General features: G+C 26.2%; 1 protein-coding gene across 3 annotated transcripts in view; it reads right to left on the bottom strand.

Moving 5' to 3' along the window:
- Positions 1-701: 701 nt before the first annotated feature.
- The window catches only part of LOC100870897 (Inositol 1,4,5,-trisphosphate receptor), a 41031-nt gene continuing 25251 nt past the window's right edge, over positions 702-16481 (bottom strand). For 2 of the 3 annotated variants that reach the window (XM_086915372.1, XM_086915370.1), the window contains 37 exons: positions 16302-16416; positions 16056-16231; positions 15828-15983; positions 15593-15743; positions 15360-15507; positions 14957-14983; positions 14307-14646; positions 14061-14226; positions 13769-13988; positions 13135-13673; positions 12941-13056; positions 12719-12854; positions 12387-12644; positions 11820-11834; positions 11115-11192; positions 10195-10315; positions 9949-10091; positions 9344-9531; positions 9164-9275; positions 8214-8321; positions 6626-6743; positions 6319-6551; positions 6094-6235; positions 5727-6025; positions 5129-5638; positions 4910-5059; positions 4650-4842; positions 4452-4574; positions 4205-4377; positions 3948-4112; positions 3698-3878; positions 3528-3620; positions 3296-3453; positions 3064-3229; positions 2834-2994; positions 2603-2764; positions 702-2511 (listed from right to left, as the gene is read on the bottom strand). In XM_086915372.1, the coding sequence (XP_086771498.1) occupies positions 2431-2511; positions 2603-2764; positions 2834-2994; positions 3064-3229; positions 3296-3453; positions 3528-3620; positions 3698-3878; positions 3948-4112; positions 4205-4377; positions 4452-4574; positions 4650-4842; positions 4910-5059; positions 5129-5638; positions 5727-6025; positions 6094-6235; positions 6319-6551; positions 6626-6743; positions 8214-8321; positions 9164-9275; positions 9344-9531; positions 9949-10091; positions 10195-10315; positions 11115-11192; positions 11820-11834; positions 12387-12644; positions 12719-12854; positions 12941-13056; positions 13135-13673; positions 13769-13988; positions 14061-14226; positions 14307-14646; positions 14957-14983; positions 15360-15507; positions 15593-15743; positions 15828-15983; positions 16056-16231; positions 16302-16416 (6421 nt within the window). In that variant the 3' untranslated portion in view covers positions 702-2430. The remainder of the gene's footprint in view (positions 2512-2602; positions 2765-2833; positions 2995-3063; positions 3230-3295; positions 3454-3527; positions 3621-3697; positions 3879-3947; positions 4113-4204; positions 4378-4451; positions 4575-4649; positions 4843-4909; positions 5060-5128; positions 5639-5726; positions 6026-6093; positions 6236-6318; positions 6552-6625; positions 6744-8213; positions 8322-9163; positions 9276-9343; positions 9532-9948; positions 10092-10194; positions 10316-11114; positions 11193-11819; positions 11835-12386; positions 12645-12718; positions 12855-12940; positions 13057-13134; positions 13674-13768; positions 13989-14060; positions 14227-14306; positions 14647-14956; positions 14984-15359; positions 15508-15592; positions 15744-15827; positions 15984-16055; positions 16232-16301; positions 16417-16481) is intronic. The other variant, XM_086915373.1, reaches the window with a different exon arrangement.

Here is a 16481-nt window from a genome sequence, read left to right on the forward strand (position 1 = left end):
GAAATAAGATAAGAATTAACTATCAGTACCATCTTTTGACTAGCAATAATAAGCAAAATAAGATAAAATAAGAATTTAGGAATAGCGCTATCTCTCGAATACTTGTGGAAAAATTTTATTGCATATTTGCAACCGTTATTTTTGGAGGGATTTTCTCGTATCGTTTTCTCAACATTTTCTAAAGGTAAAAAGTAAACTTATCTTTTTTATATTTATTTCTTACAATAAAAGTTGCCACGTTTTGCAATACTAAACGTTTGATAATTTGTTTTTGAGATTGAAATTTAATTAAAAAATTTAACAATATATCAGATGTTTTACGTAATTAAAATATCTTTGTATTATAGAAATATTCCTTATAAAAAACATTTTTTATAAGGAATAACGTGTTGCACTTATATTAAAAAATATATAATTCTATTTAAAAAAAATAATTTAATCCTCATACGACTTTTATGTTCATTTATGGAAACATAAATATTAGCATATACTTCTTTTGAAATTATTCAACTTTTATCTGAAATATTTTTTATTATGAAGAAAAACAATGATATAAATTAAGGTGGTAGTGTAAGACATTCTAAATATAAAATGAATATACGTTATATAAAAATCCATAATCAATAGATAAAATATATTTTTTGTTTTACATTTTTTAAATTTCGTACAACCATGTATAAAGATTAAATTAAATCATAAAATTGATTTGATAAAAAAAGGACAATTTATTCACATACAAGTTTTAATACAATTCTACATACATATTTATACATCCTACGATCGGAAGATGAAACATGTACATCTATAAATAACACATTTGCGATTTAATTTATTCTCTTTCATTTAAGATGAAAATCTCAAATGAATAACGATTCGCTAATATTTTATAAAATTGGCACAAACAGAAACGACATTTCTAATTGCAATAATTGTATTCTCAAATACGAATTGTGGAGTGTGATAAACATTTAACTTAAAACATTTAATTTAATAAATGTATGCGTATATACATCTATTTTTACTATTTAAAAATGAAAACAAATTATCAATATACAATATATTGTATAAATATTTATACATATATAGATAGGGATGGATACTGTAAAACACTGTTAGTGGAAAATAAATTTTAACGAATTGAAAACGTAACATTATAATGCACACAATATTCATGTTTTCGGTGCATAATAACAATTTCTATAGATTTTCATTTAACATATTTTAGATACAACAATTATCTCAACTTACATCTATGCATTCAGAACTAAACAATAATATTCATTGACATTGATTTCCTATAAATATTTATGAGAAATCACATGAAAATCTGTCGCATAATGATCATTTGAAATCATTATCATAATCATTTATTCACATTTCCCATCACTATAAATTATTAGTATATCTATTAAACGGTATTAATAAGCATTAAAATTTTGTAACAGACGTACAATTATATAACGATTATTTTATTTTTTTGCTTTTTCTATTGCTTTATAAATTCATAATCAGATAACAACTTTTTATTATTTAATTTATTTTGACAATTTTTTTAAATTAAATTTAAAATCAGTAAATAATTTAATAATATAATGTTTAATATCTTAATATTTAAAAAAGATATTTATTTTATTAAAATTTCTACGCACGTTGCTTAAAAATCTGTGCGTATTTTTTAATGAAAATTCAAGAGAGGAAAAATCTAATATTCCTCAATCTATCGTACGAAATTACTTTATAAAAATTCTTTTAAAAATAATATAATTGAAAAATTTTTCTATTTTACAAACTTAAACACTTATAACACAACCAAAAATCAATTTTACCAATAAAATCAATCAGATATTTATTTTACATATCCATTTAATGATCAACATTCTTAAGAACTTTTAAACAAATCGTAAACATATTAAAATCTCAATGAAAATTTTAGATATATTTTATTTATAACAGCACACTTTGATACACTCCTTTGGCTATTTATTTATGTAATGATAAAAATACCATTCTTTAAGATTTTTTCTGATCGTTTAGTTTTAAGTAACACGGACCCTACTAAAATTATTTGCAATGAAATTGATTTGATATCTTTTAAATTTAATGTAATTTTTCAATTAACCGACTAAATTTGTTTAACACATATGCAATTCACTTGCAATTCATTACAAAATGTACTTTTTCTTCGTTTAAAAACAACAAAATTAATATTATTTTTAATCAATTTGAGTTTTACTATCCTACTTAAATAACTTTCTTTGAAGTTAGGAACAAAACCGTACAAATGCTACATGTGTTACTCTCATAGTACTTCCCTGTGTCTTTAAATGCTTTTTAAGAACACACAAACTTATCAATTAAATATCATGTTAGAGTATCAAATTGAGATTCCTATATGATTAAAAACGAAATTCTGAAGTGCATTACTTAGATTTACGCTGGTACATTGTGTAAAAATGCCGATGCAGAATTCAAAAGGCCTAGCCGTTGCTTCTGTTTTCGTTGCTCCGTCATCTATTGAAAAAAAAAATTTAGTAAAAAAAATTTAGATCTATATAATTTATCAAAATATTCACAATAACATAAATTCTTAAACATAATTTACCTGATCGCGAAGCTCAGTAAGTTGTTGAGATAAACATTTCACTAACTGTTGCGTGGATTCTAATTGAGATTGTAAACTTCTTAATTCTACTTGTTCCCCTTCTCCCTCATCTGCTGCCAACGATTTGGCTCTCAATCTCGGGAACCAGTCAAGATTTCGGTCCTGTAAAAAGTACACAGAGCTTAAAAGTTTAAGCACGATTCAATTTTTTGAAGCTCTATGGACTATTACCTTCACCATAGCATACACGTAAGATTCTGGACCTGTGAATTCTGTAGGATCTTTCACTTTTACCAGAACAATGAAATATAGATAATGCCACATATTATGTTCATGTTTTACGTGTTCTTCAAAGGAAACCGTCTTGTTATCGAAAGACGATCTATTCAATCCTATAAAATTAAATATTATGTACAATAAAGTCAAATAAATAAAATAATACTTAAAAAATTATACTTTACCACAAATGAAACAGGTATTCTTCAAAATTAATTCTTTTTGTTGCTTTTCTGATCTGAGATCAGCAAATGTATCGATAATAACACCAAAAATGAGATTCAGAACAATAATTATTACAATGAAGAAGAACAATAAGTCATATACAACTCTAGCAACAAACAAAGGTTCCTGCAAAACAATTATCATCAATATATTGAGAGTAGCATCTTCATGTTATTTTGTTTCTATACTTACAGTACTAGATGGTGCCCGTAAAATATCTCCTATACCTCCACCATTTCTTAAACCTTGATTCAAAGTTGTAACAATACACATAACCAGAGAATCGCATGCTCGTTCTTTTAACTCTCCACCAACATTAATTACTTCTGCTAGACTGTCTTTTTCATGAGCTGCATAATTGTAACGGTATAAAAATTGAAAATAATTATATTTTTATAAATAAAGGATGTTTTTAAATAAATACCTTCGCGTATATATCGAGATACTGTTTCCGTTGCTTCACATTTTTCATTATCAGCAGCATCACAAGTATCTACATTTTCAGTCACGTATGATGCTATAATTAATGTAAATAAAAAGTCAATATATTTTTATCATTAAAGATAATTATAAAATGTTAGATATTATACTTACACGCAAGATTTTCATCAACTGTTACTAGGAAATCATCTTTGAAAAACATAAAACCAATAATGGAAAACATATAAACTAGAATTAATGCCAATACAGCAGTAAGTATAATGGATCTTCCGTTTCTTGTAACAGATCTTATTACATTGAGCAATGTTTCTTCGCGATACACTACATCAAAGAGCTAAAATATATAAAATTTAATATTTTGCCTTAAATTTATATCAAATTATTCTAATATTTTAATACGTACTAAAACTGAGTAGAAAAATGGATGCATACAAATACCAAGAACGCAAAATATAAGATACGATATATGATACAAAAGTTCAACATTCGTCACTATTTGCTCTAAACTCTTCGTCAAAGTGCCCTGATTACCTATAATACTTATAAGATGTACAACTTTTAATACAACCTAAAAAATATTAATTATATAAATACAAAAGTAAATATAAATAAAATAGCATTTTATTTATATATTTTTTTAAAAATTTCTAAATCTATTACCGTAAGGAAACCGAGTAACCATAACGTTGGTTTTGGTCCTATAGAAAAAATCAATCGTAATATTGTTGAAGCTACTAACGTTCGTATACCAGATTCTCGTGGTAGTGTAATGACAATAACTGCAGACGATAACATTACCGTCCAAATAAGAGCAGATAAATGTGAACTTAGTTCTACAATAAAAAAAGAAATAAACATTTAAATTCATTTATCCGATAAAAAAAAATTGTTAGCAAAAAAAACTTACTAGGCACAGAGTCTACAAATGGATAGAAGAAAGCTACAATAAGATTTATGAGTACTGCACAATTGAATAAAATATTGCTCCAAAGTGACATATAACTGCTCATCCAAAATAGTACTGGTTGTCCTAAAAAATTATAAAGAATATGTTTTTATAATATATTTTTTAAGAAATGTAATGAACAAAATTGAGATATCATACCTCTAAGCTTCTTTTGCCACTTCATTTCATTGAACATATCTTCAGTCCTTTCAAAGAAGTCTGAAACTTTCGACCCTTGGTCATCACGTTCTGTAGTATGTAATACTTTAATCTTTGTGTCCAATGTAATAAGTTCACAAATTTCAGGAATAGGAAACACAATTTGTTCCAATGTTCTATCATGCCTAACAATCTATATAAAATAAATTACAAGTTATTTTTAAAATGTTTTTGTATATAATATAAATATTATATTATACCTCAATTTGAGCTGTATGAGTTGCATAATATTGTAATGCTTTATTAATTTTTGGATCTGCATTATTTTGTTCAGATGGTTTTAACATCGATGCTAATTCTTTATTGTGTTGTGCTAATTGATGACATAAAATATAAATATTATGTCCAACCTACAAAAATAATAATTACTATCCTACTTTGTTTATTATTCGAAATTTATTAATTTTCAAATATATTACTTCTTTGGGTGATACTCCTTCTTCACCATCTGTAGAGGAATCATCCGTATCACCATCATCATCTAAAGATTCTTGATGAAACGCACGACATGCAACATCAACTAATTGTTTTGGATTCATATTATACATAATTCTTTCTGCATTTTCGCTGTCTCCTCTACTTTCCATTATAGCGAGCAACAATTTGCTAGCATTATTTTTTAACTCTAAAACTAAATCCATCCTAGTCTTTCCCAAAGGATTAATATCATTCAGTATCAAGGCTGTAATTATATCTAATCCATTAGATTCGTGAGTCGCGATACAATTCTGGTTATCATGACATGGTCCCTGACAATATTCTGTTAATGTTTCCAAAGTCTGATTGATCAGCGCAACGTTATGCTCATTTATATACAATCCTAACAATCCTAATCCGCCAGTCGTTGAACCGCAGATGCAATCCAAAAACATAAGCGTTTCGGATACTAAATTAAAGTTCGTTTTGTTATTTTGATTACGTAAGAAATTCTGTAAAAATAAAAAAAATATTAATACAATAAATTCTGCAATATCGAAAATAATATTAAAGTTAATACGAAAGTCAAAAAAATCTTACCTGCAAATCACGATTGTGATTTTCACACAATAATTGCAAGAAACGTAAAATTGGTTGCATTACTAAAACCTTGGCACTCAATTGTCCTTCATCCCTTTCCGTACCACTCGTTCCAGTACGATGCCTTTCCAATTTCTCAGCTATCATGTCTTCGAGTGCACTACCGAGAGCTGCATTATTCGATGCATCATCACCAGAAGCAAGATTACGAACATTCGCATATGCTTGAACAGTGGATGATGCAGCCTGATTCAATTCTTCTCGTAATTCATCTGTTATTACTATTCCATTAGGCTTTCCTGTATAGAACAGAAATTAATGTCAAACAAATCTAAACGAATTTAATTGGAATACGATTGTATTATACCTGATGTACGCTTTCTCGATATCTTTTCTATTTCTTTATTCTGCTCTTTGTCTTCATGAGCTTTAGCTGCTATATCAGAGGTATTTACGGTAACCGTAGATTTGATTTCTTGTTGCGCGTCTTTCATCTTATCGTAAAATACCTATTAAATTATATATTTTCTATACTAAATTATTTGTTCTTATAACTTCATCAAAGCGTTTAAAATAATATTGATTAACATGCCTTGAAAAAGGATTGGCTTAAATCACCACCCATCAATTTATTGTATACGCTTTTCTGAATAATAGGATTTCCTCCTTCCAATAATGCAATACCAAGTTCTATAGCTTCGACAAATATACTCGGAGAGTGTACACTTTTAATTACCAACTCCACTACCAAATCTGAGGCGCCTTCACGATCAAGATGACTTTGAATTTCGTGCAAAGTGCGGCCCGCCCGACTCAATAGTTTAGCTATTGGGATTGAATTATTTAATAAAATTTTTAAATCAAAAAAAAAAATAATTTTTTTAAAATTTCATCTATACCTCCTGGTCCATGAGTAACTGGAGCACTATGCGAAACTCCAATTTCCACGGTTTCCGGTTTTTGTATAAAGGATTTTCCAAAGTAACGAGTCAAGAGATTGTTTCTTAATGCATCTCCCTAGGAAAAAGGAAACAAGAAAAATATTAGTATGATAAAATAAATTTGAATTATACGAGATGTACCAATACATCGTGCATAATAATTGAAAAAAGTTCGAAAAGTTATATTTTAAAGGGAATATCGGTGCATCATATCTGTTATATATTATGTAAATATTAGTAATTGATTTAATAATAAAAATAATTAAATCGATGTGTATATACATTACTTGTGCTTCAGAATAAGAAAAATACTTGCAGCTCTTTATATTTTAATATATATCCTAATTGACTTTATGTGAAAACAAATGTAATTAATGGAAATTAATAATTTTTATTAAAAATATTGTGATATATTTTAAAAAATACATAACAAAATTATGTTTAGATTGGAAATTCTGAGGAAAAATGCAGAATTAAATAGATAGACTTTGTGAATTATACAGAGAGATGTTTAATGTATTAAGAATAAGGGAATAACAAAGAGAATGAATCGTTTTAGATACAGTATATGTAGATGTACTATATGTGTACATTTTTGCAATTTCTAATATACTTATTTAATTGTTTAATAATTCTATATTTAAAATGCAATCTGAATTCTACGTTCTACGTTATTCTCATACTACAAAGGATATAATTTAGTATTAAAAAATGGTAAAAAATCTAGAGACGTATTGGTACACCCTATTTGTAATAAAAATATATGTACATATACTGTACTTTCTTATTCTTTCTATTTCTAAACTCTATGCCCATACTGAAATAAAGAGTTATTTTACACTAGGTAAAATAATTTAAGAATTTTATAGAAATTTTGATTCACGATAAGTTGAAATTATTCAACTTATTCAAATAATTATTTGCTTATCAATTCAAATACTCATGTTCAAGTAAAAAAAAAAAAAAAAAAAGATCGACATAATATCAATATCGTTTTTATATCGTAAATCATAATTATTTTTATACACGAAATCACATATACCTATACTAATATAATAATGCTTATATCCTATTTATTAAAAAAGAAGAATTAATATAAGAATATGATAGAGTACAGTAGATAAAATGAACTATAGTGTATGTAATGAAATCAATCAAGCACATGCATATAAGGTACCTACACAACGTACATTATATTTGTTCTTAAGCAAATTCATTTCATTATGTATGTTACGCAGATTGTTACAAATAATTATTAAAAAACATATATTTAAATTTCATAAAATTATAAAATATAATTAATATAATTAATATATATGTGCTTTTAATATTAATATTGACAGATTATAAATTCCTTATCTATCAACGGGATGCCCTATATATTATATTGCATGTATAAGAATTAAAATAAAAAAATATTTAATATTTTATAAAAATATGTAATAAATAACGATAGTAAGATAAACTCGTATTAAATCAAATTCATGTTGTCAATTTATATACGTTGTGCCCACAAATTACCGTTGTTATCTACTTTAATTTTTACCCGCTCTTGCTGAGTCATTGGACGAGTCTCAGACTCATCGACAGAGTCTGTTCCAACTTGTGACTCGGCCTTCTGCTCTGTTTCTTCTTTTTCCAAGTCATCTTCGCTCTTCGTTTGCAGCATGAAAACATCTTTACCTACATATCTATTCTACGAAACCTACTCACCCACGTTATTTAAATCTTTGTAGTATAAAAGATTTTATTATATGTTTCACTTCATTCGCTTTATTTTATATATGCTAACTAAAATAACTGTCAATCGTGTATATGCTGATTATCTAAAATGTGCCGTGAACATATGGGCATTTAGCTTTTCGGCAAACATGTAAAGAACGAATGGATATGGAGACACAAATTTTCGTAAATGTAGGTTCATTTAGATCTTAGAGCGATAACATATTTAATCAATTGAGGTGCGGTGCTAATTAACGGCAACAAATCCCAATTAAAAATGGCATGCTCCAAATAATATTTTCAAAATCTTTCCCTCTTGATGCAATAGAGCATTAATATATTTTAATTTAAAAAAGCGATAAAAATGAAATTATTTAGCATTTTGATTTTTTGCTTTGTTGATTGCTAATATTTTTAATATAATGATTTTGACTTTTTATATGCGCTTACGAAAACTTACATATCTATCAAATTTGCGCATGCATTTAATTTAATCACATTTGTTGTAAGCTCGAAAATTGCTGAAATTGTTAAATGTATCGATACACTAAAGGCAATAACATCAATCGCTATTACATTCCAAAAGACCTATTAGTATTAAGCTAATTAATGTAATAAATAAAGCATGCCTAAAGGATTTGTCACCGTTAATTAATATCAATAACATTTTGTCGGAAACAACTGAATGCCCTTTTCCATAATATCTGTGATTCTCTTCATATAGTAGATATGATTCTTGTAATCACATGCAGAATATAATATTGCAGAACTCACTTTTTCTCCATATTCAGGATCAATAGCCATCATTTCTCTAAGAGTCCTTAACACCTTTACGCATAATTTTTCTTCCTTCTCTTCAAGTAATTTTTCAGTATGTTTGATTAATCTGAATAATATAGAATTATTGGTGACAAAATGTATTAAAATAATATTAATTGTTAGAAAATTATTCACCTTTTGATAAAACCGCCATTTTCGCATCGTTTTCTAGCGTCAGTCGCAGCTGGAAATAGTAATTCTGGTCGATAGAGTATATCCACTAATAAAGATAATTCTGACTGAACTAGTGGTTTCAATTGTTCTTCTAGTAACGATACTATATCTTGTAAACCTTCTATGATACTTCGATCCAAACGCATCAGCTATATAAAAATATATTATTTCATAAAAAAATAATTCATCATAATGATTAAAAATATAAATATTTTTTCTAATATATTATATATCTATATAATAATTCTGTTATTTTATAATACATATAATATCCTATTTGTTCGTAGTTTTGTGGATACTATTCGCAAACTAGGGTTCACTAATGTTGAACTACACTAAAGCACTAAAATCATATTAAGCTACTAAACTCAAATTTTTATGAGTGACTTATACCTGATCTTTCTCTTCCCTATCTTCCTCACAAATTAAGTCACTCTATACATTCAAAGATCATATCAATTATAAATGGATTATATAGTCATTCAATATATAGTATAAAAATTGATAAAAACCAAAAAGGTTTTTAATTAATTGATTTTTAAAATAAGTCTTTCAAGAAAAATTACCTGACTTTGTGTACGTTCTATCTTTGGTTGTTTTGCAGCTTGAAGCCATTTACTTGTTTGTCTACTAAGCATTGCTGCTTTATTAAACATAGAAGCAACTTGGCTTTCTAAATCTGTTGGAATGGCTATACCTCTCCCTTTAGCTGATGATTTAAATAACATTTTTTTTTATAAATATAAAATGAATATACAGAAAAGTCTTAAATTTATATAATTCAGCAATTGAATTCAGCAATTCAAACTTACCTACATCCGACAACGTTCGTATACAATTTTCAACATTAAATCTTTGACCAGCATTTAGCCATGAACATTGTGAAACTTTAAAAGCCGCATGAAGTAATTGAACGAATATAGGTTGTCGAGTCTGTTATAAAAAAAAATTTCTTTTAATATCATTTAAAATTTAATATATATGTATGTATATTATTATTAATTATATTATTAATTATTTTATAATTGTATTTACTTTTTATATTATAACTTTTGTTTAAGTTTATACAGAGCAGATACACTCATTATCCATAATATAACAAAATATTATAATTATAATTATTATTATATATTATATATTATTATTATTATATAATAAAATATTATAATTATAATTAATTTTAAATTAATAATTACTTTTTGTACGTAATATAACACACTCATTGCCAAGCTTCAATAAGAAAATTGTTTCATATATGTTAAAACCACAGATTCTGCATGCTGCATGAAATGCAAAAGGATAGATATAGAAGAGTATTCCAAATAAAATAAGATTTGGTTAGTATTTAATTTATATAGCAAGCTTGCTTAGTCATTAAAGACAGTGAATGTGTTAGTTTAATCCAAATACATATTAGAGTTTATATTTACAACATTTAAACTTTGGAATGTGAAAAATATCATTAAATGAATCACATTTATATTTTTCAATTTTCTTTAAATTGTGCTATTATTGAATTATATAAAAATGTATTTACAATGAATATTTATACAAAATTTTTTAAATTAAAAAGATTATTTATAGTAAAAAATATGTACAGTGATGAATAATGAATAAAATTTTCTTCTTTTTAATCTCAAATCTAATCATTAAATTATATTGTATCATATTAGTATTGCAAGTGTATTTACAGTTGCTCATAACTGGACATTTTTTTAATATCGGTACTCACACAGCCAGCAAGATTAGTATCAGTAATCCGGTCACTTTCCTTGATGTTCCAATAAAGTCTAGCCTCGTGGAGATGTTTCTATTAGTAAATCAACCCACCACCATATAGACCCAGCACCCAGACCCAGTAAACCAATGTTGATGAGTCAAAGAAGGCCAGGTGTTGCATGCCAAAAACACAGAACATGCCGCTGATGCAATCACCAATTACCAAGCACACATCAAAAAATATATTATCGCTATAATTATTAATTTATAGTATTACTCTGGCGTACCAGGATAAACAAACAAATATACCGATATAAAAAAAAAAATATGCATATATATTATGAAGTATTAAATGAAATAAAACAAATGATTAGTTAAATAAATATTAATGCCTTCATAAATGTGTGATATGTACTTGGCTTCTAAATAAATCTAAATTAATGTGTTTATCATGCAAAGCGAGAAATTAATCAGATAAATTAAATAATAGAGTAATTGCACAGATTTTTGCATGTAATTACTTTATGTTAACTTAATTACTTTATGTTTATTTATTATGCTTATATTTGAAAATCAAATTTATATTTAAAAAAAACTTTTATATTATACTATTATATTTATAAGTTACTATAATAAATATACAATTTTAGAAAATTCTAATTATTACATTAGTTCTAATTTAGAAATTTTCGAAACTATATTGTTTTCGAAAAATTACCTCCATTATGATGTACTTCAGTTAAGTAATGAAACATAACAAATATTTAATTTTTAAGTATTTATATTATAAGATAATTACTTATATAACTATAATTAAAATACTAAAAAACAATAATATCTTATTAATTTGCTATGTATATATCTCATTATACAAATAATATTAACTGTACAATTTAAAATTTAATAGAAATAAATATAATCATAAATAAATCGATAAAAAAATTAATATTATGTGAAAAAATGATGAACTTGTGCTATTATTAAAATTACATAAATACATATAATAAAAAATAATTTTTGTTCTACTTATTAATTATTTGTGTATAATAAATTGATGTGCTCAATAAATTAGAGTGTCAAATCCATCAAATAACTATTAATATTAGTTCGAAAATTCGTGTGACAAGTTTCACAAGTTTAAATAACAGAGATAAATAATTTTGTTAAATTTAACATTTAGGCCAATTATAATATAGATTTGAATTATAATTTTATAAATATATTTTCAAGAGAAAACGAAAACCATGAAGTTTATTTTAAAAAATGAAGTAGAGAAATACAATACCTGCACTGTGGTACTTTGATCTGAAAATGGACTGCTAAAGAACGTTGTAATGATATTCATTAGGCAACCTGTCACATAATTTTCCAGAGATATATCAGCATGTTCGCGATCATGTGTAGCTGTTGCTATAATTCCCATATCTACAATGAATGATTTTTCAAATAATGACCACATATGATTTGATGTGTAAATTTCTTTCATTTCTACTTCCGTATCAATGTAACAATGATTGAGAAAATTTATATATGCTTCTTTTACCTATAAAATATAATTATTCGTAATTCATTTTAAAAATATTTTTTTTTTTCAGAAATAATTATCAAATAACTTACTTCTGGTATACAATCCGGATGTGATACCATAGCAACAATATCATCTAGTGGTAAAAGACTGTGACATTTAATTTCAGTATTAACATTCTTGCCCATTGTACAACAAGCTAATAATTTAACTAATTCTACGTGATACCTAAAATATATATTATATATTCTTATATATATATGAAACATAATTATCATAATTATAACTATTATATTTATATTTTAAATACATACTTAAGTGGACTACTTTCATCCATCCGATGTCGTTCAGATCGCATCATTTCCACAAAGTGATTAAAAGAAGCTCGATCATTATAAAAAACTAAAACGTCTTCACCTGCTTGAACCAACTAAAAAAAAGCAATTATTAATAATTTACATATTTTTAAATATAAATGAATTTATTTTTCCAAATTAGTATCACTTACTTCTTGCATCACCATTTCCTGACATTTTCTGATAAATTGATTTTCGGCTTTTACTATTGTTTGAAGAAATTTTAAATATTGCACATGTTTCCCATGAGTTTCTATGCAATGCACAAAATGTTGTATCACTTTAGCACTTACTTCATTGCACAAAGTCGAATTATCTTGAAAAATACTACATATTGTTTGAGCTTCGCGTATACCAGGATTCAAAAATAAATCTAATTGTTTATGCAATAGAACTTGATTTTGTTGATTTCCTAAACAAAAATTTTGCAAGAAATCATGTGCTAATCGCATTAACTCATTCATTCTAACATCTTCTTTCGCATCAAATGGAACTTGTAATAAATCTAAAACAACGGTGTGTACTCCAACATTACGTAAAAGTCTTTGTTCGTGTTTTCGTGGTTTTATTTGACCACCTATCGTTTGGATACATAATTTGTTCATTCGAATTAGAATTTGCTGTATTTTTTTATATTCCTCCGCTTGATCTGCATGTAATGGTGGACCAATATCTAAATCTATTGCAGATCCTATAATTATAAATAATATTTATATTAGAAAAATTTTTTGTCTTTGATTTTTACTTATTTCTACATTTTATTTAAAAAAATATTATTAACAAAACCTTTCTTATCCGTGGTAGATAGTTGTGGTGGTGCTTTACGAGGAGTAGCTCCATCATCTTCTTCTTCTTTATTTTTCTTCTTTTTATTGCCATGTTCTTCTGATGCTTTAGATTTATAAACCCAAAGTTCCGATTTTTCAACTGATTGTCTTAAAACGTCCAAATCTGATTTTATTTGTTTATAAGATTCAACATCACTATCGGAAACCAAAAGTTGAACCTATTTACAATAATTTAATAAGTTTATATTTTTTCATTTATATTATACAATATTACAAATAATATAACATACTTGTTTAAATGCTTGTAAAACTTCTTGTCTTTGGCTAAAATGCCTAAAAAGCAAATGTAATGCTCCGGAAACTAGTGGAGGATAGTCATGCATTGCCAAATGGAGTAAAACACGCAGAAATGTTTTACCACCTTGTCCATCTAAATCTAATGCCACACATTCCTCGCTAAATAAAATAATTCATGAAATATTTATTTAATTAAGTAGAAAAAAAGATTATATTATAAAAAATGAATAATGTATTACCTGCTACCAAATATACCCTCCGCTTGTGTACCTATTAATTCTAAATCAATAGTTTTCTGGCCGAGACTCAAATCACCAGAAGCTCTTTCAGTTTCATCAAATTCTTGTTTGAAAATACTCAATAAACAAGAAATTCTATAATCCAATCGAACATCGAGTATAAATTGTAAAATTTCGATTATTTTCAATTTTGTATCCATCACCAGAGGATATTCTTTCTTTAAAAGTGGTTTTGGTCTTGGAGAAGAACTTCCTGCTAATACTTGTCCTGCTGGTCCCAATGTTAAGCTCGTCATTACTGCACCCATGTCTCCAATACATCTTAATACTCCACCTTCCGCTATTAAATATTACAAACATTTTTAAATGCATCCTTAATTTATTAAATAGAGTTTAGATTTTACGTTTAAATATCTTTTTTATAAATTTAAAAAAAATAACTTGAAGTTTTAAAAATTGAATTAAGGTTGAATATAATTACATTATTTGAGATCGCTGCTTTTAATAAAATATTTATATTTTTTAACTGACTTAAATAAAAAAAATTGAGAAGGAAAGTCATCAAAGGAAGATGTTACGTGAAACAAATAGAAGTGCAAAAAATATTACAAAGTAACATGCTACCTAATTAATTCGCAATAATATATTACCTATGTCCTTAGAATCCACAGAATCAGCTTTAGAAGTTTTCAATATTAGTTAGTTAGTCACTTATTAAAAATATATCAAAATATGTGCATATATATAAATATATATAATATATATGTGCGTGTATATTTATTTACTTATATTATTAATTTATCTACATACTATCAAAATAATTATATTGTTAATTTATATACATGGATGTTAAAAGACTTATGATATCATTTATTTATTCGGTATTAAATATTTACATGTAACAATGTAAAAGGAAAAGATACAATGGCATTTTATGGTGTAAAGAAAGGATACAATTATCAGGAATTAATAATGTTGTACAAGGAATATTACATCCAAACGATGTGTTAATTGTGCGTCTATTAATAAAAAACAATTTTACGATAGACTTACAATCAATTTCACCAGTTGGAATTTTTCCATCGGCTACATCATTTTCTGAAATACAATCCAAAATACTGAGTAATGTTTTCGTTAATCTCAAAAGATCACTGAAACTATAGAATCCGAAATAAATTAAATCACGTGCCAATTTAACGACCTAAAACAATTTATTAAAATATTAAAGTAACATTATATAATTTAAATTCTTTTAGATATAAAATATATTTAACATAATATCTTACTTCAAATGTGAGTTTATTTTGTTCTTGATCGGCAAAGGACCACATTTTTGCTACAACATTACACAAATAATCTTCTACAAACATTATAGTTGCGCTAAATTTAGCACGTACAGCTTCTTTATTTTGATCCCGCATCCTGTTTGCATCATAACTAAAAGCAAACACAATACATATTTTAAAGATATCAAAACATATACAATTACTTCCTATATTATGTAATTCTGTTTTCACGTACTCATTAATACTCATTTTCGAAGGAATTTCAGACCACAGCCGAGCATATTTAACTGGTGTAACTTGCTCCTGTGGATCTCTATCAACATGAAGATGTAACATAAGTCGGCAAAATGATGCGCGCAATTCATATGGTACTGTTTCATCCTCCATACATCTAAATTTTTCATAAAAATATTTCATATACTACAAATAATTATTTAATAATGATGACATTATTTCCACTTACTTAAGTATAAGACCAATATCCAAATGGGGTGATAAGTTATTCAGTGCCAAATATTGTCTATTTAAACACATATTACTAAAAAGATTTAATTGATGCCTATAGTAATCCAAAATTGCCGCGTCTTGGATATTGCCTATCTTTGCTCCCCTTGATAACTCATTTAATGACATTGATTTCTGCATACATCATTAAAAATTATGAATAAACTTTAAACATAAATCTAAAAATATCTATTAGAATACTAACCGTTCCATTATTCCATATAAGAAAAATTTCATATTCTTCCATCACAGTGATACGCGGTTCATCATTCTCTTGTTTTTCATCTAACTCTTCAACCTCAACTTGGGTTTTTGTCATTCTAAGAAAAATAATGATAATAATTTATATATGAATTTATATAAATAAAATTATTATTAATGAAGT

Source organism: Apis florea, unplaced genomic scaffold, assembly GCF_048593485.1.
Source record: "Apis florea isolate Af1SG1 unplaced genomic scaffold, ASM4859348v1 contig_3772_pilon, whole genome shotgun sequence".
Classification (NCBI taxonomy): Eukaryota; Metazoa; Arthropoda; class Insecta; order Hymenoptera; family Apidae; genus Apis; species Apis florea.